This window comes from Chamaea fasciata, unplaced genomic scaffold, assembly GCF_029207755.1.
Source record: "Chamaea fasciata isolate MVZ Bird 193981 ecotype frontalis unplaced genomic scaffold, bChaFas1.0.hap1 SCAF_6, whole genome shotgun sequence".
Lineage (NCBI taxonomy): Eukaryota > Metazoa > Chordata > Aves > Passeriformes > Sylviidae > Chamaea > Chamaea fasciata.
Window position 1 is genome coordinate 73,122,554 of NW_027094091.1, and position 20,232 is coordinate 73,142,785.

Consider the following 20,232-nt stretch of genomic DNA (forward strand, 5'->3'; position numbering starts at 1 on the left):
AGCATGAATTCAAAACTACTGTGCTGGATTTAAAAAGAATATGCCCCCTATATTCCCCCTTCTACCACCCCACTGTATTTCCCTTTCTTGAAAAAAACCCCCCAGATCTCACTTCAGAGAAGGGTTGCTTAACATTTAAAAATCATCTCTGACCCAGCTCTCAGGCAGAATTACAATCCAGTATCTAATTTTTCATAATCTCTAAAAAATAAGTAGGATTTGGAGCTTTAGAAGATGACATAATTACTCACAGGTGAACAGAGGCAGAGCTGACCCAGCACTCAACTGCTCCAAGATGCCCCAAGTACACCAGGTGTAAGGACTTACTTTGCCTATCTCCTGGCAGACACACAGCTGTGCACATCTTCCAGGAAAAAAGTTCCAGCAGCATTTGGGATCTTCAAAATTTATTTTTAAAAATCAGGATGGAATAACATGGCTACTCTCTAAGTTTACTTTAGAGAGGAAAATACCATATGCTAAGAAGACTAACATTATGTTCCTTAAAAAAAAAAAAAGCCAGTGTTTGCCTTGATTTTCACAAGATTATCAAATATTTCCACTCAAAAGAGCTAATTACTGTAAATTCAGAAAGTTCCTTTGCCTGTACAGGTTACTTTGCAAACAAACCACTTTTGTGGCTACATCCTTCTCTGCTCCTCCCCCCTCATCAGTAAAGTGGGTTTATTGTACTTCAGACTTTATGAACACACATCAATACCTCACAGAAAAATATTATCATTCCATGAGCAAATTATGACAAAGACTTTCCACTTCTTCTCATGGTTTGTGTTACCTTGGATAGCCAGGAGTCTTATCCTCCTTTTACATTCTTAACAAGGTCAAATAATACCACCATCATTTGCCCTAGTATATGTGGAGCCTTAACTTAAATCACTATGGCAAGACTTGTAATTTACAGCTGATCTTGACAGGCTGCTAAATTTGTTTCCCTGCACAAGGGTATTTTTTGCTTTTTTAAAACTTTAATAGCAAAGCTCTTCGGCTCCCTTTGATAATTTAGAGGGTTTTTTTAGTGTGCATAAAATGTTTAAGGGAGTATCTGTGAAGACTGTAACAAAAACAGATCACTTTTTGAGACACTTTATATTTTTAAGTTCACCACTTAGGAACTGAGATTTCTCCTGATTGCTAATAAATAACACTTTATTCTCTCTTCTTTCCATTTCCCCTTTGGCTTCCCTCCACTATATCCCCAGATTTTGGAAGGGGGATGTCTACAGCTACAGGCTTTTTATCACACTCAGGGGAATCTGGAAATTTCACAGAGCCTTGATCTCTATTATTTTTTCTGTAGATCCATTCACTGATTTGTATTTCAAATGCTCAGCTCCAAAACAAGAGAGAACACAAGAGAGTGGGGGGTTTTTTTGATTTTGGTGTTTTTTTTTTTTTTTTAAACAAGTTTGCAAAGTAAAAGAGATGACTTCTAGATGAAAATTTAAACATCTGAGATACAACAAAACCAATTTTGACTGGGTTGTTTATACCATTGGTCCTTGTTCCTTCACAAGCTCCAACTGCTTTTCAAAGCACTGTTTCACAAAGGAAAAAAAAAAAATCTAACACCTCTCTCCGTGTTTCTCTCTAATCCTAGGGAAAGAGAAACTATCAAACCCTTACCAAGTCCTACGATGAAATGCATGCTTCCAAACGCCTGTAGGATAACAATTCCCTTGGGAGGGACTGGAAGAGCTCGGCTTTTCATGTGCAGCAACGCTGCCGTCTACAGCCCGAGCGAGGCCACAACAACCCCACCGAGCTGCTGGAGCCACAGAGATAGCTCTCAGATGTGTTTTATCTGCTCTTCCAAAATTCAAGCCTGTCTGAGGACGAAACTTTAACATGATATTTAATACTGATACTTAGTAGGATATATTTTATACTTTACCCATGGAGACACTAAATATTTTCCAGCTGTTTATTCTCAGGCTGCATGGTCTTTAAGATTCTTCACTCACTAATAGCTAAACTGGGTGTTTAGCAGATGTATCTATGGAAACCATGTGTTAGAGGCAAGAAGCAGAAGAACATTTCATTTTTGTTGTCACACACACACAGAAGACACTGCACAGCGTGTATTTTACAGACTGCCAGAAGAAAGTGGACCTTATTATAAGCCATAGTTTAGCTATCATCTGTATAATAAAGACTGCCATCTATATTTGTTATTTAAAGCAAAAAACCCCCAACTCTCTCAGTACAGCTGGCATGTTATGGAAAAGCCTCACTTCCTAGGAATTAGAAATTTGTAAAGTAAAAGAAAAAAAATAAAATGGAAATATGTCAATAAGCAGCCTGAGAAATGAAATGTCAATATATAAAGTCGATTCAGTAGCAAAATCTACACATGCAAACCTAATGTAATCAGTAGGGTGGGCAAGGTCTTTCCAAGGGTGCCTGAAATAAAGACTGGAATTGCAGTTTGTAATCTGATAATCAGACTTGACGGAATAACAATTCCGAACCACAGGGCTGCTTCACTTTCTTCTCAAAACCCACTGCCTGTTTTTTCTAATCTGTATAAAAGAGATAAGGTCACAAGAAACTCAAGGAGTTGCTTCAGGGAAAGCAATAGGGAGAAAAAAAAAAAAAAGGACAGACACTAAGTGAAAAAGTAAAACAAACCAGTAAGATTAAAAAAAAAGGAGCAAGGCAAAAGGCAGAAGTCAAAGCTCAAGTTCCTACTAAACAAAGTTTAGTTGTTAAGAAAAGGAGGGATCTTAAGCAAAGACAGCTGCAGAGTTTAGTGACACCCTGAAAGCAGAAGGTTCCTAGGGATGCCAACAAGCAGAGCACAGAGCAGCCCTGATACAATCTGAGAAGTATAATCCAGACTCTTCCCACACACTCCAGTCAGCAGCTTTCTCACCCTGCATAGCAGAATCTGGGCACTGGGGAAAGACATGTTAAAAAGTAATTAAGGAGAATTTTTTTAAAAAAACCTCAAACATGCTGACCTTTTTCTTTTTCAAGTAGAAAGATGATTTAGGAATTTTTTTTCCTAAAATACTTGAAATCTTTTTCCCCTCCAGTGTGATGGATCTGTAAGTCAGTGCACTTCTGCTTTATTAAATCAGTCAATAATTTATTTGTCAACACTGGAAAATACAGTTCAACCCTGACTAATTCTTGCTGGAGCAAACTTTTGAAGCAGAAAATGAAATGAAAAGATTACACCTGTGACACCACAGGAGAACTATCTCTGATCCTGCAACAGTTCTATGCCAATACATTAGAATATTTATCATGGTGGCATAAATGCAAATAGCAAGGATGCCTATTTCAGATGGGAAAATGAAATAGATTTACAAATCAGATCCGAGAGCACTGAAAAAGCCTGAAAGCTTTCTCGTGACTTTCCAAGATGTAACAAGAGATTTATGGAGACTGTGCCATAAATTTTAAATAATTTAATTCAGGCTTTTCTCAGGAGCATGGGGAAAGATGGTGTAAGACCACACAACTTAATAAAGCATGGAAAAGATTAGAGATAGAGAAAAAAAGGACCATGTCCAAGGGAACAGTAAATTCAACCGGTGAGAGTGAGTCCTGAGGAACCCTGGTGAAATAACTTTAGAAAAAAATAGTGATTGCATTGAAAAGAGCAAATAAAAATTAGAAGGCTATAAAGAGATTTCAACAGAAACTTAAAAAAAAAAAAAAGACATTTTCCTCTAAGAAGTCCTAATGTAAAAAAAGCTTTTCAATACAAGCACATGATGCCATTTTAGGACAGAGTCCCTTTCAAAAACTGAACATATTCCACAATATGTTTGGGGCAAAGGTTGCATGATTATTTCTCCAAAGAATAAGAAATAAACAGAAGTTTCTGCTTTGTGGAAAAAAAATGGAAAATGCAAGGAAATAAGAGCTTTTCATAGAAAGCTTTGTGTTGCTCCACAGGAGGCTGAGAAACAGATTTCAAGCCTTGGTTGGCATTTTAAGTACCCTACAGGGCACAGATGTAATTTGTAGAAGTTTGTTCGTATCTCGATTACATTTCTTCTCTTATGAATGCATAAGGTACATGCAAAAACGCTTCAATCTTCTCAGAAACAACCCTGGCTTGCAGGACAGCACTTTTGTAGCAAAACAAACATTGTGTGAGCCTAACTTGTAGGAACAGTGGGTCTGTATTTTTGAAATGAAAGGAACCAGGCTTTACTGCTTTTGACTGAGTATGTTTTATTGTACTGATGTGGATGAGGAATTGGGGGGGAGACTAAACTCTTGTAATAAACCAGCATGTGGCCCTTCAATCTCAAACCACACCAGAGCTTTTAAAATAACTTCATAATCCACCAGCTCCACTGGAGCTTCAACAGGGGAAGCTCATGACTGGCTTGAATGTCCAGCAGTCCTACTTCTGGAATAGCTTCCAATGTCCTACTTCTGGAAGCCAGTTTTGAGGGGTAAAGCAGGACTTTGAGTAGAGACAGAAATAAAAGAGATTGTTATGTCAATGTTTCTGAAGGAATATACATAATGGCACCTCTTCAGTGTGCATTAAATCCACATTTACCTGTCTCCTCGTCAGGCTGGGAAGCTCCTGGTCCCTTCCACTGCTCCCACCTGGAGAGGCAGCAAAAAGGCAGCTTCCACTCTTCCCAGTCTTTTGCCCTGTGCACTGAGATGCTGCTCTGTTCACAAAACTGCTCTCTGAATACAGTTCCTAAACTCTCCCAACTTTTCTAACACTCAGATCAACTCTATACAAAACTACAGCTTGCCATGATTATCTTCCTCTCCCATATCTCCAAGTCAACAGCTCTACTAAATCCTTTCCTCTGCTTATTCCTTCTTATTTTTTTTTTCCTGACAATAACAATCTAGGTCTCCTCTTCAATGTATTTCTCTGATCTCTCAGGTGTCCTTTTCACTTTGCTGAATCATTTGTTTCAACCGCTTCTGCCATGCTTCAAGACTCTGCCAGCAGCACATCCAAGGACTGCACATGAGCTAATCCTGTAATCAGCACATGGGCAGGCCTAACACATCTCTAGGCTGAGAATTTATGTACTTCCACCCTGGATGCAGGCACATCACACATCTCTGCTGCTTTGGCAATCATTGGCCATTGGTAATTCCTTGGAACAGGCTGATATTGGATATTTTTTAATTGCTACTGTTACAGTTACTGAGAGGGTTCACTCCCTTCTACTCACTGTTTTTCTTGTATCTGGTATCAGTTGAACAAGTTGACAAATCTGACACTTTTCCCTCATCCATTTGATTTCCAGAGTCTCTGTTCAGCAGAATGTGTCCTTTCAGACTCCTGTCTCCATCAGTTGAAGTTCTTGTCAGTTCCTGGCATCATCTCACTGCAACTTAAAGCTTAGCCCCTTGCAGCTCAGAACAAAAGAAGTTTCTCTTTAACTTTATCAAGGATATTATAAGTAATTCATAACAAAGACAATAAAAATCTTCAAGAAACATTTCTCCCCAAAGAACACAACAGCTTTGATAAATATTCTCAGTTTAGGGAAATGAGTGTAGTTATTTTTTCTGTTCTCCGATAAATTCATTGGCCAGGAATATTTTTGTGATCAGATGAACCAGGCAATTCTGTTACTGGAAGATGGAAATAAACCCAGGCAGGCTGAGGGACAGCAGGGCTTTTCCTGGTTTGAAGCACTCAGTTACAACCACACACAGGGTACAAGCCACTGCAAGGGACAGGCTGCCAGCCTGGACTCAAAACGGACACACTTCAACAGAGCAACTGATTTTGTTGGCTACATCAAAGCTGGAGTTCTGACAGATTTAAAACACATGGGCAAAATCCTGGTGGTGCTTGGGTCAATAATGGATCTTTTATCCCTACCTGGCTTCAAGATAACTACCCTGTCAAAAACGCACAAATAATATAATTACCATTAAGAACAGCATGAGAACTGTCTTTCATATTTTGGTTTTTATTTAATCTAACCACAGCCCCAACAAATCTGCTGAAACATTTATCACTTCTACTTTAGAAGGCAGTCTTAGAGATTGGACTTTTCTTCCTCTTTCTCACCTTATTCTGAAAAGTCCTTTAAATCACAGCTCTCAGGATTACAGGAGCAGCTGGCACCTGTAACAGGACTGGAATTTAATCACTAAAGAGGCACAAATAAGCTCACATGAATCTTTAAACAAAGACAGACTCAGCAGATACAAAGTGCAAAACAGAACCAACAAAGCCATAAAGGAATTTTAATGAAAATAAAATTAATACTACAACAGTTAATCATTGACACAATTTTTTATGAGACAACAGAAGATGCAGGTAAAACAAAACAAAAACACAAGACACTTGGAAGTTTTGGTTAAATGCTTGTTAAAATCTGTCACTGAAATTAGCAGTGCAAAAAAATAAATAGCTTAAATTAGTTTTCAGTCACAGATTCTATCCAAACACATAGTTCTCACCATCAGGCAGTTGAACTTTACATCTGCTGAGGAAAACCTTGACAATAACCCATTAAACTGTTAATTCCTGGCCCTCAGGACAAGTCAGGAACTTCCTGTCAGTGCACAGGATGTACCACATAGAATATAAAATATATATGTGAATAAAGTGCATCACAAACCCATTGCAATCTGTAGACATGAAAGAAGGATCAGATTACTTCCAAATTATACAAAGCTATTTAATGCTAAATTTTCCTTTACAATGAAGGGTAAAGTAGCAATGTAAAAGAATCTTAAATTGACTGCCAAGGCAGCACCAAGGTCCCATAGGTGAGGCAAGGGGTGACAGAAGAGAGCACTGACATTTTACAGGCTGTTAAAGGATCCAACCTAACCTCAGCTGGAGTGCCAAATTCTGTATTTCAAGGCTTTATTTATGGGATCAGATCCCAGCCTACCAGTCTACATCACACTTCTCCCCCAGTCCCACAATGGCAAACATACCTTTGCAATTTTGCAGTTTGGGCCACTGAGAGCAAAAACATTTCAAATTTATATGGATATCAACTCCACAATTTACTGTGAAGCCTACAATAAAAAAGCAGTGGCCCAGTTCTCAGACAGCAATTAATCCCCTTTGAAGATGATGGACAGACAGAAAAATACAAGCATGTCTTCAGAGAAGCATCTGGTCAAAAGACAATGATATTCCATTGAAAATCATATGTGAAGTCCCAACAGGCTCTGGATCAGGCACTCATAACCCTCCAGAAAATGGCAACATCGCCCTTTCAACCAGAGAGTCACATATCCAAGCATGACTGAAGTTCCAATCACTGTTTACTCCACAGACCACACCTCCTGCCTCTGCACTCTCTCCTACAGCACTTTTTCAGCTTCTCCATTTTCCAGCAGAACAAGATAGTTTGCAGGGCAGTACAATGGCACTTAAATCTGTACCCAAGAATTAACCTGTAAAAACAGCACCGTAATTATGCATTAATTGTTATTTACTAATATGCTTCCTGTTAACAAAATCTGAACAAGCATGCAATGTTTAAACCTTAAATCTCTTCAGAGTCTTGCTCTGGATAACTCTTTCATATTCCCTTTCTTTTTTCTAAAACAGAATTGTATCTCAATCTCCATCTTTCCTGAACTCAGATCTGAAGCTCCTCCGTCCTCAAAGCTGCAGAGAGCAGATCTTAAAATGTCAGCTCCATGTCAAACTTCCAAGTTGTCCCAAAAAGGTGCACATTCTCTCCATAGTTCCTGTCTTCTGGCATTCAGCTGTGTAGAGTCCAGACACAGAATAAATGGAGCAAGCAACAGTTGTTTTGTTTACCTAAAGCAGAGGGCAAACAAGCCCTAAATTAGCTCAGGAAGAATTTTTTTTTTCTCCTGGAAATCATACAGTAATGTTGTTTTCCAAAGTTTTACTCCTCTTCATTACAAAATAAATACATTTTCTCAGCCACTATCCCAACATTATTAGAGTCCACACATCATTTCCCCCCCCTCCTTTCAGCATGCAAAGTAGCAAACTCTTAAATGGCTTACTGAAATGATCATGAAGAGAATGACTTCTCCATTCCCAAACCCCTTGTGATGCTACTGTCCGTTTCCTACTGCAGAGTGCACAGTAAGCTCAGAGCTGAACAGGACCAGGTGCCTTTTCAAATTCCTTCTGGAAGCTGGCTGATCACAGAACCTGACCTCAATGTTGCCATCACTGAATGCCTCCCTCCTGCCTTCGTCTGAATCCACGGGATCTCTCCGACACGCACTTGGCTTTTGCCTCCTCATAGTCATTCCTGAGTTCCCAAGCTGCCTGCCTGGGGATGTGCTGTCTTTCACAAGGCAGAAGCAGAGGGCAGACAGAAAATTTTTCTTGAAGTTCTCATTCATGAAAGCATACACAATAGGGTTGCAAATAGAATTGAAGAATCCTATGATCTGAACAATGGCAAAGATCATTTTGATTGTCACATCATCATACTCCTCCTCAAAATTACCTGGAGAGGAGAAGGGAAATATGCTGTAAGCACAGAATGTCATAAATGCTTACTAGTTAGCCTATTTATATCCAGTTTGGCATTAGGTGCTTTTCTTTAAAATGAACAAAAACTCATGCTGGAAGTTCTTAGCATTAGCAATTGAGTTTCATCAACAAAATAAAATCAAGGTCTATCACATAGTCCTGCTTTGCATGTAGGTAGTAACAGAATCAACTGAAAGAGAAAATTTATAAGCCAAAAAAGCCGACTGGCTGAACTATTGATTTGTCTGCTATAATCTTATTCTTGATAGGAAACAAAGAAACAGCTTCCGCCTTTAGCAAGTAAAGTACTACAACTACTGAAAATTTCCTCTTGTTCCTGCAGATAGGCTGCTCCTGTATCCATGGAGGAGGTAGGAGATGAACAATGGAAGACCCCAGAGAATAAGGAAAACAGCAAAAAAAGCCAACAAGCATTGAGGGCCTTTCCAAGCCAGTTTTCAGTAAAGAGCCTTGAAAAACTCCAGCTGGATTCATTTGGTATCACCACTGTCATGTCCAGTATTTATATTTCCAATATGCCTACCTCAATAAAAAGGATAAATGTTCCATTTAAACTCCAAACAGTCAAGTTAAATAAAATATAATAAAAAAAAAAAACTTCAAGAGGTTTTATGCTCAGAAATAACTTTTGCCTTCCAGCCAAGTACTTTTGACCTTTCAGCAAATGAGGGCACCATAAAAGACATGGTAAGAAAAAGAATCTACACAGAGATGCTCACCCCCCTAATAGTCCGGTTTTTCCTTAGGTTGTTCTTATAAGCAGAACATCAACCTTTGCTAGCAGAAGGTATTCTAGAGCTGAATCATGTAGCATCATTAGCTTTTCACAACCTGAAGTTCCATTACTAACAAAATCCAAGACACCCAGACTGTTCTATGAGATATGGCAGGTACTCACTGTATTCCATCATCATGTGAATCACGTGGAAAGGGGCCCAACAGACTGCAAAGAGAAACACCACTGTCACCATCATAACAATTGCTCGCTTCTTCTTCCTGAAATTGCACCAAGAATTCCACACTGAATCACTGGGAACCAGCTGGCAGTTACCTATCTCTCTTCAAAAGTTAGACCTGTGACTGTGTTCTGATGGCTGCAGATGCAAAAAAAACACTGAAGGAATGCTCAGAAGTACACAATTCCCTTGGAAACAAAAAAATGCAGCATCATATAAATCTAGCACTTTATTTTTCTCTTTTTCTGGGACAGCAGAGGACTTGGCAGCATGACATCAGCATGTCTTGAAAGGCATTTTCAACTCTATTCAAGAGGAATAAAAAAGTCAGGGAAAAAGCTTTCTCGAAGTCAAAATTTCAAGTGTATTTTGCTTACAAACCTTGATATTTTAGACATTTCACTCCCATGAATGGTTTGAAGAACTGAAGTGTCTCCCACTCGTTTCTTAATCCAGAGTTCATAGCCAATTTTAGTGTACAAGAAAAGCATCAGCATCAGTGGAAGAAGGAAGAGTATAACTAGAATAACGGTCGTATAGATCTTCTGATAAATGGGACTGGCCCATTCTTCCAAGCAACAAACATGCACTTTTTCATATAGAAAATCGTATTTAACCTGTAACAAATGCAAAGAAGATGAGTCACTAAGGTGTTTATCCCAAGTGTAAAACCCAAGCACATTCAGACATTCCTTGCTCTTAATGGAACAACCAAAATTCATCAGCTTTTTCAAAATGACAAAATTCTTTCAGGCTCTTTTCCACATCAAGTGATGGGTTCAATCCAAATTGACAAAGAGAGGCCAGGAGACGCTCTGATTTGCAGTCCAAAGGAGACCTTGGCTACACATTTTGCAAGTAAAGATGGATGTATAGAAGCCTCACACAAATTATTAACATTCAGACTCACAAGCAGCAGATTCTGCCAAGCCTCCTGCTTAACCCCCAAATGTAATTCATCTACTATAATGAGCAGATAATTAATTTTAAACTAAGCACAGGTCTTCCAGATCTTGGAGAGCACTGTCATTCTGAAACAGCAATCTAAGCCCTCTGTTGCTGTGTGCCAGTGCACCTATAAACCAAAAGAAAGCTACAGTGACAGTCACAGATTTAATTACTGTTCTTTGACATAATTAGGGAGAGTAGGCATGACTAGTCCCTGTTGGTATTCCTTCTTCCAGCACATGCAAGTTCTAATCCTCAGCCTTTCCCGGGCAGGGACATAGAACAAAAGCTCCACCTCCCTTATCCCCCTCTAATTTCATAGGAGTTGATTCAATTTCACCTAAAGGTACAGGAAGATCCAGCAAGGACTGAATTGAATAAGCAAATCCCCGTATGACCTAACCTACCTCAAGCCGTTGCACGTACCACATGGGCAACCCAACAATAAGAGCCAGGAACCAGACTATGCCTGTAAACAAATACATCTTTTAATATTTTGTCCAACAAGCAGGATTTGGCATGTACAATTGAACAGCTTTGAAAAGTCAAGCAAGGCAGAAAATTGTAGCAAAGAACAAGGTTTCCTATGAGGCATACATACATATTGTCAACATCAATAACATCACATCAATAACTCACATCAATAACAGCATGCTGTTTTGACATCAGCTTTCTGTCTCCCAAACTACCTCCATTTACTGATATTCCACAGGAAGAGCCACTTAATATGCACAAGAGCATTAAGTAAATCTCTTTGGGTAACAATGGAAGGACCATTTCCCTGCGACTTTGTTTAAGCAGCACATGTACGCTTTGAACATTTCTTTTAAAAAAAGAAGAAATGGCTGCTAAAGGTTTATCTTTGTTAAGTACATTTTTAACTTCAGATGCTAAGTCCCTTGTGAGAATTTTGGCTAGTAAATACTGTGCTTGTAGGCACTATTTTTCAGCTATTTATTTTACAAAGGTCAATTAACTCCGTCTCTGTATCACTAGTCATATGAGTGCCTTCTGTTCTGCCATGCCATCCACACTGAAGATCATTTCTCACACACAATTACTGGAGATGCTTAAAATCTTACCAAGCATCGTGAAAGCTCTTTTATTGGTGTACTGCCACTTCATTTTTAGTGGATGTACAATTCCCTGGTGTCTTTCCACAGCAATGCAGGCCATTGTAAGAATCTCAGTTACAATAGCAGTGGACTGAACAAACGGTACCATCTTGCAAGCAAAGGCACCTGCAATAATCAGAAAGTAAGGCATGCAACAGCTATTAACACTAGACTCCACTACTAAAAATAACAGACTGAAATTCTTAGATTTATTGTAACATCTAAACTGCTAAGCCACCTCTTTAAGCCATTTGTCAAATGCAGCTCCCCATAGCCATTCTTTATTGCATACATCTGCAAAGCCAAGATTTCTAAGGACATATTCACTTGCTCTGTTACCAGTCTGACACTTACTCCCACTACACCTTTGACCAAGTCTTCCATCATCTGATTTCAAACACGTCAAGTTACAGATACATTTATTATTTTTTTTATTTTGGCAGATTACTCTGCAGTTTATGAAGGTCTGGGTGTTAGCTGTTAAAAAGTTTACCTTTTCAGCTGTTGCAAACACATTCCTTAAGCTCGTTTAGATATCACTCTAATATCTAATCACTTTGGCATTTAATGCATCATCCTGTCAAGTGAGATATACAGAGGAGGAGGCATAAGAGGAAAAGTTTAACCTCTTCATCATCCTTCTGTTCTCCAAGTCCTCCTCTCTGCTGATTTCCAAATTATGTTAGAGCCACTGTCCAAACAAAATGCAATTTCCTGCCCGCATTTTCTAAGTTGTATAAATTCCTACTGTGTTCATACAACTTCAAGTTTTATTGCTGCCACAGCTTTCCAAAGTCCACATTCAATTCTTAACATATTAGTCATTCTCCATTACCCATTCTCAAGTCCTAGCCATCTTAGAAAGTGGTATATATTAATCTGTAAAAAATCTTACCTAAATGCCCTCCCAATCTACTTCTCATTTACCCATTTTCTGATCCTGAGATAATTTTCCCTCTCCATATTACTACAGTTCCCTCACACTCTTACAGTTCAGTATCAGCTATTCATTTCAGCAACAGTCAGGGGTATTTTCCTTATTAGACCATTATTTATACATTACTCAGATATAACCCATTAACTCAAAACAGCCTAAGGAGCACCTAATCCAATTTTCAGTCAAGCTTTAAGGTGCTATAGACACTTTAAGAAGTAACAGCATATAAAACAGAAAACAAACAGAAAACTCTGAAAACTTAATCCATGAAGGGAACAAGGAACAGGGAAACTTCTGCTTGTTAGGCCAGACTAAATGCCACTCCATCTTACAAGAAGGAACTGGTTTGCTTCTAGTCTTACCAATTCAAGTTGCCCAAAAATCCCTTTTTCTGTGGCTCCACAAAGGGAAGGAGAGGACAAGCAGCAATGGGTGGAAATCAAGCACCATTCAAGCACATATTCAACACCAGCAACACAATGGATGTGCACACAGATCTGGCTTAAACCAGAATAAAAACACACCATACAGCCCAATTTCAAGTTCCTTGAATGAAATCTTAGCATGGCCAGTAGGTAATGCATGGCTGAGGATGCATTGGGCTGCATGTCTGTTTTTCACCTGGTATGTATTTTTCCAGGGCATGAGAAAGAGCAAGAAAAGACATCCTCACATCTTGTACCAACTGCAAGATATAAAATAAAATTCCCCCTGCTTCTTCCTTTGCTTTACTAATGCGTTAAGGAAACGCCTCATGAAACACAGCCAGTATTTACTCACTCAGCATCTCATTAGTTTCTCACTACACCCAGTACAGAAAATTCTGCACATATGGCACCAGACCCATTCTGTCAAATTCACATCCTTCACCCAGTGGCCCTTAACTTCTCCTGTGAGACAAAACCAAAAGCAAGCTCAAATCCTACCTACTCTGCACATGGCAAATGGTGGATGTGACCAAAGAGTTGGTTTTAAATTTTTGCTTCACTAAAATAGAAGGGACTCCTGCTACAAATAATAAACAGAAGAGCAAAACATGTTAATGAAATGTTAACATTCCTGTTTCGCTAAGGAAATGAATTGCTCCAGCCTGAGTGCTGAAGCTGGGAGAAAACCAAAAACAAGCAAACAAACACAAAACAAAACTGAAAAAAAACAACCCAAACTTTCACCACAGGCTACTTCTTAAGTTTGAGAAAGGCCAGACTTAATTTAAGTCCACTTGAGCTATTGCAGGCACCACAGGGATTTCCCTGTAATGCACTACTCCTCCACTGAAGTCCCAGCATCCCAGGTATCCCTAGGAAGCAAAGAATTATCATTACTACTCAAGTAACAAAATGAGACAGACTTTCACCATTAGCCTGTTGGAATTTCCAGTTGGTGCCAAACTTTACAAAGGACAAAGAGAATACCCCAAACTCTATATCCCCAATCTGGGAGATGAACTCCAAAATTCCCAGATGCCCATTGTGTTTTTACAGAGGTTTTCTCATTTTCTTCCAAGTAACCACACTGTCAAGGAGCACAGACTACCACTCTGCCTTTAGCTGAACTCCCAGGAGAAAAGGCTGCAAAAAACCTCTATTTCATCTTTTTGAAGACCTACAAAAAGTAAGCACTTAAACTGTATAAAAGTAGCTAAAAGCAAAAAATCTACATAATGCCTGCAGGTTAAGCCTACTGAGCTGGACAAGGAATGACATTAGCACTCCCAGAAATGGGAGGGAAAAGGATATTTTCCATTAGACCCAGTTGACTGGAATAGAAACACCTGCTCTGAGGCATACATCAAACACTTTGGGGACCTGGAGCCCACAGCAAAACAGCCACAAGGTTTTGTTATAAGCAAGAAACAGAATTGATACTTTCAAATGAATAGTAGGTAAAAGCTACTAAAAAAGCATCTGTGTACCAAAAGTGAAAATACAACAGAACTTGAGCTTCCCTGAAGGTTCTGATGGCACCGTGCACAGGGTCTCTGGGTATAACTGTTATTAACAATATAATATCCCTTTAGGGCTCTTGTGCTGAACTGTCACTCACTACACAAATCCTCCCCATTTTCTGAAATCACGAGACCCTCAAGTGCCTTGAAATTCAAACCTCCATCAAGGTTAAGAGACCTAAGCAAGGAAGTCAACTCTCCCTCACAGAAGTATTTAAAACAGATTTGTCTGATGGAAAAAGGAAAATAAATAAACTGTTTAGAATGTCAGGGCCAACTGAAGAGCCATCAACTTCAATGGAAATCTGACATCAACACACCTGAGAGCTAGCTCCACCATCCTGTGTTTCAATGGGGTTTAATCCTGAGATACCAGGAGTCCTTGTACTTGGCAGAATAGTGAATGTTTTTCACATGAAGCCTCTTCTTAGTTTTCAAACCCATTGTTTTATGTATATATAGCAGCCATTCCCAACTGCTTAGATAATTACTAGAGACTTTCACCAGATCTTTCAATACTTTAAATTACATAACTAATGTTTTCAAACCACAAACATAAACAGGCCTTTACACATGGAAATGAAATTTACTGTTAAATAATGTAATTATTTCAGAATAATGCATGCACATTTCACTTAATAATTTAATACATTTGTGTAGAACAAGTTTCACCTGAAGCAAGAAGAAATTGATTCAACCCCAACCTCAAGAGTATGTTAGTTGTTAGTTCCTTATGGAAAAACTGAGAAAAAAGTGCCAGTTTTTACCGTAAGGAAGACATGGTAAATTTTGAGGAAAAAAATTAATTATGCTATTACATCATAGTAAAGACAGTGAAATTAAAATAAGACTGAGACAGGCAAAAAGCAGCTGTGTCAAACATACATCAAAATCATTTCAAGCAAATTTTCACATTTGTGTTCAGACTTAACGCAGAGTAACAGAAGATTTTCAAGGAATATACTAGCTTCAATCTTTGTTGTAATCCAGCTGGTAAAGATGTGGCTCTTTGGAACATGGTTTGGAGATTATATGACTAACAAACAAACACAAAGAACAGAAGTCCACGTCAGTGAGGTTCAGTCAAGGTCATTGAAAAATCACTCCATCAGTTTTCCCAGTGCTGGGTTAAAGGCTAAAGTGCTGGGATCACCTAAAAAATCACTGGAACTGGGTTAATTTCTGCACTGGTGGCAGTACAGAAAAGTGTTGACTCTTCTGAATAATTTAAATAATGATAACACTTTGATTAATATCTTAAGTACGTATCAAAATGTTTAAAATTCCACAGTGTCAGGCTGCGTGCAGTCAGGACAGCACTGTAGCTTCTAATACTGACCACTTTCAACTGGAAATGAAAATTATTTGCAGCAGAACACTTGGAATGAAAATAACTAATTACCTCTCTTTTTTTTAAGAGGCTAAAAGTATTCCTTATGCACTGCTCGCTAAAATCTGCATAGATTATTCAAGCAGTGAAAAGTTTTCCAAATAATAATATATGCAGAGACTGCAAATATAAGTTGTGTTCTCTTAAACAATGTTTTATGCCTTCATTATCAGACACTGTGCCTGGAACTGTGATTTAGTAATTTCAAATATCACTTTTTATTTTATCAGTGTAACAAAAGTAAAAGCCTGAAACCATTCTCTGGTAAACGTTAAATTGCTCCTTCCTCTGGTAAAACGCTGTTGCTCAAGCCCGTGCACTAGAATTTCTATCAGAGTTTATAATGAGCTCTCTCCACCTCACTTGAAGCAAGCAAGTTGATTTTTCTCACATTTTTTACCTCGGGGCAGTACACATCAGTCATCGTCACACAGATGATATCCTTAAGGGCATTGCATACATGGGCAATGCATTGTTTTACATTACAAGATTTAGTTCTCATCCCTCAGCAAGGAATGTTTATGTGCTCTCACACAGGGAAGTTCCAAGGTAACAGACTGCTTGACACAAGACATTTGGCAAGTAACAGCACCTTAAAGACTCAGCTGGGTAGAAGGTGCCACTTAGTTTTTCACCAGGCCTTTAGAGAAGAGGAAGGTGTCATATCAAGAGGCAGCAGACGTGACAGCAACATACAGAACACCCACCCCTCTCCTGAGTGGCAGCTGGAGGTCAGACAAGATACATGGAGGGTACCTCAGTACTCAGGAGGGCCTCAGGCGACTCACTACTCTCAAAGTGACAGGCAAAGTCACCCTCTGACACCTGTCTCAAGAATACACATTCCAACTGATAGGAGGCAAATTTCCCAAGAATGTAGCACGGTGCGGGCTGTACTGTAAGCTCAAGTTGTGCCCTTATCTTCTGCCAGGACTGTTATATTACACAACATTAAATTAATCCTCCCGTTGGCCCAGGCAGCTCTGTAAAGACAACACTCAGCTAGCTAAGCAGTGTCAGGAAATAAAGCAACTGTTGTAATACTTGACCCAGAAACAAAACCCCAAATTGATCTTTAATAGTGCTGTCATCAGTATGACAGGACCACTACTGCTGCCTCCCACTTCTATATACGACAGCAAGTCCTCAACTGCTTCATCTTGCACCAAGACACACTATTGCTGTATGCACTCGTTTGCTCCCACTTCATCCTTCATTTCAATAAATATCATCCCAGAGATCATTTATGACAAAGCCACAATCTTCATTTTCTTCTGCATTACAGAGAGATGAGCATACTGGATTTTCATTCAAAGCTCCCCTAGAAATTGCAGCCACTTCAGCTGTGAAGCTTAAATTTGGAAATTAAATCATATATTGTCACTACTACACTCGCACAGCAACACATTCTTAAAGAGATCAGAACATCAAAAGCAGGACCAATTCATATCTATTTTTAGTCAATATGGTGCTGCTTCCAGCTGGTGCCTATATAAAGGGTCTGTGTTAATGCTGCTTGATCATCAGGCAAAGTGAGGTACGCTGAGATTTTTAACTGCAGGTGAAGTTAAGTGTGTATTAGTGAAAAGACTATGGCAAAAATGGCAGCTTCAAGTACGCTGAAACTGTGGCTGTCCTTCTGTTTGCATTATGGTGTTTGCAGTTCTCTCCTCCCCCCTACCATTCTTCTGTGGGTTTCTGAAGGGGAAGAAACGCAAACACACATATACAAGCATGGAAATAAAGAACCAGTTCTAAATTAAAGACAAGTACAAAATATACACATCTCAGTTCACAACACCTAGTACAGACACTTGTTTTAGTGATGCAAATAAATCAAGATATAAAGTGACTAAAGGCTCAGAATCCACAATAAATTTTTAGCATCAAGTGTCTCAGGATGTGCCACTTTGTCCACCAAGGATATATCACAAGTCAAATCACCTTTTTTATAACAGAGTTGGATCTTGCACTACTCAGTGATGTTGCATTAAAGTGGATGAAAACAAGATCTTTTCTCAGACTCCAAAATGAAAGGCAAAAGGCAAATTAAACCAGTTAAGCTAGCAAGGAAAAGACTCCTCCAGGACTGGCAGGCTCTGATGTGCAGTACAACTGTAATCACCACTCACACTTCAGTGTGTAAGCATCAGGAACCAGATACCCTTGGGATACCATCAGTTCATGTATTTGTTTTCCTCAATTTTACTTCATACCCCCATCCCCCAGTGTAAAGGGTTAACACCCATCAGTGAGATTACTTATTACGTCTTCCCAACACTGTGAGTTCAAGGTAATGATTTCACCAGATCAAAAGACCTATGGATTCACTTGCACTGAAAACCCTCTAGCACAACAAAGAGGGCAGGCAAAAAATACAGTAATCCCCAGAGAACAGTGTACTTTAGCTACCCAAACACTGAGTATCTGAAGAGATTTGTTGTAACTAGGCTAGATCTTTTACATTCACTACTTCTAGATTTCTGTGTGGAATCCTCCGTAACAGAGTGTAAAGACGTACATACTTTCCCCATCCTGTTCCACATGCCCATGCCCTATCTCCTGTAATTCACCCCTCACAGAAGCTTCAGCTGCTTCTGTTCAGGTGTTTGGTCAAGCTGACAGATCAGAGCCTTCCTTAGGAGAGAGATGAATCACAAAGGTTATCTTCCCCAAAACAGCTCATAAGAAAATAGCACAGTTGCCCTTACTACCAGTAGTCCCAGGAGGTTTAAATTCATCACTTCTCACTGAAGTTTCTGTAATGAAGCCCATTTCTCACATGTGTTCCAGGTCTCCTCTGACCTGTCAATTTGCACCCAGCATTCTAGTCTCTAGGAAGTTGTGGAATTAAATCTCCATGTCCTGACAATAACCTTCATTGTCTCCAAACAACAGAAACACAGTAAGCCCTGGAAATTGAAACATAAATGTGTCACTTTATCAACATCTTTACTGATCATTCTGAAATATTCTGAAAAATATTTCAATTTGTGGTTGTACAAGATGTTGTCTGCTACTTGCTGCAAAACCATCCCTTTGATTTTTCCACTTACAGTTGTCAAACACTGTTTTAAGAACAAAAAAAGAAGATAAATACCATATACAGTTCTACTGCACCTTTCTCTACTTGCTCTTTACTACTTTAGAACTGGGATGCATGGAAAAGGGGAAAAAAAAATCCTCCTTTCTAAGCATCAGGGAAGCTTTGCCAAAAGGTTGTTCACATCAACAGGAATACAACATAGCTCCCAAGAAAAAAATGAATCAAAAAAAAATTTAAAGGACGCATTATTTCATCATAAATTCTACATGCTCTCAGTCTCCTGTTCCCCCAAACAAGTTCCTTTTTTTCACAGAAGGTTAAGGAGGTCTGTCTCCGAGCTGACAGTTGCCAGAGGAACTTAAATGTATAAAGGCTGATACCTCACTTGCCAGACAGATTTTATTACTTAGCGGAAAAAAAAAAGTACGGCAAGGTTTCCCGGCCAGCTCCACTCAACAAACCTCTTCCCACACGCACACCACAACTTTAAAGGAATACAAGCAGGAAGGCGCCCTGGGTTATTTTAACATGACCTGAGTGAGGGATGGAGACGGCATCCCTCGCAGGGGGCGGGAAGGGGAAGGGTCCCTCAGAGACGGGGAAACGGAGGTCTCGGCGGCGGCGCTGCCCCTCACCGTCCTCCCCGCTGCCCCCTCCCCGCAGCGCGGCCCGGGACCGGCACCCACCGCCGAGCCAGTTGGAGGAGATGTTCTGCAGCATGGTAAAGGGCACGCAGAAGAAGGCGATGAGGAGGTCGCTGAGCGCCAGGGAGCAGATAAAGATGTTAGTGACGGTCCTCATGGCTTTGCTGCGGGTCACCACGTAGAGCACCAGGCAGTTGCCGAAGAGCGCCAGGGCGAAAATGAGAACGCAGATGAGGACGAACGCCACCTTGGTGCGCCCCGGCAGCTCCGGGATGTACACCAGCGGCTGCAGCCCATAGAGAGCAATGAACTGCTCCCGCGTCACGTTGTTGTCCCGCAGGAGCTGCGCGAACTGCTCCGGGGTGATGTTCAGGGACCGCATGGCGCCCGCTCGGGGTCCGACACCAACCCCCCTCAGCCGCTTCAGCGCCGCCGCCCGCGCCCCGCCACGGCCAGACCACCGCCCCTCCGGCGCTCGGCCGGACCGGACCCCGCGGTGCGGCGGCGGCGGCTGCTCCGCCCGGACACACACTTGGAGCAGCGGCGGCACCGCCCGCGGCGGACGGGAGCCAATCAGCGCCGGGCGCGCGCCCGCCCCGCCCCCAGCGCTGTGGAGCGGGACGGACGCGAGGCGGCTTCTCTGCGGAAGGAGCGCGCGGGGAGCCCCTCAAATCTCCGCCCCTCACAGCGCCGGTGGTCTCTTACAACCCCTCACAGCGCTGAGACACCCCCTCACAGCGCTGGGACTCCTTCACACCTGCCCCTCATG

The 20,232-nt window shown here is 40.5% G+C and overlaps 1 protein-coding gene across 4 annotated transcripts; it reads right to left on the reverse strand.

The window, feature by feature from the left end:
- Window positions 1-6,205: 6,205 nt before the first annotated feature.
- QRFPR (pyroglutamylated RFamide peptide receptor) lies at window positions 6,206-19,947 on the reverse strand. Of its 4 annotated transcripts, none has more exons than XR_010721133.1 (7): window positions 19,506-19,947; window positions 11,466-11,624; window positions 10,791-10,852; window positions 9,817-10,052; window positions 9,378-9,475; window positions 7,978-8,432; window positions 6,206-7,762 (listed from the first exon to the last, which is right to left on the reverse strand). XR_010721133.1 is itself a non-coding variant. In XM_066184890.1 (6 exons), exons 1-6 carry the CDS (start codon window positions 19,843-19,845, stop codon window positions 8,029-8,031), a joined length of 1,299 nt encoding a protein of 432 aa, XP_066040987.1. In that variant the 5' UTR covers window positions 19,846-19,947; the 3' UTR covers window positions 6,206-8,028. The 4 variants fall into 4 exon arrangements, 2 of the variants coding, with proteins under 2 accessions (XP_066040987.1, XP_066040988.1); XR_010721134.1 differs by having other exon boundaries at window positions 6,206-7,389; window positions 7,481-8,432; XM_066184890.1 differs by having other exon boundaries at window positions 6,206-8,432.
- Window positions 19,948-20,232: the final 285 nt, after the last annotated feature.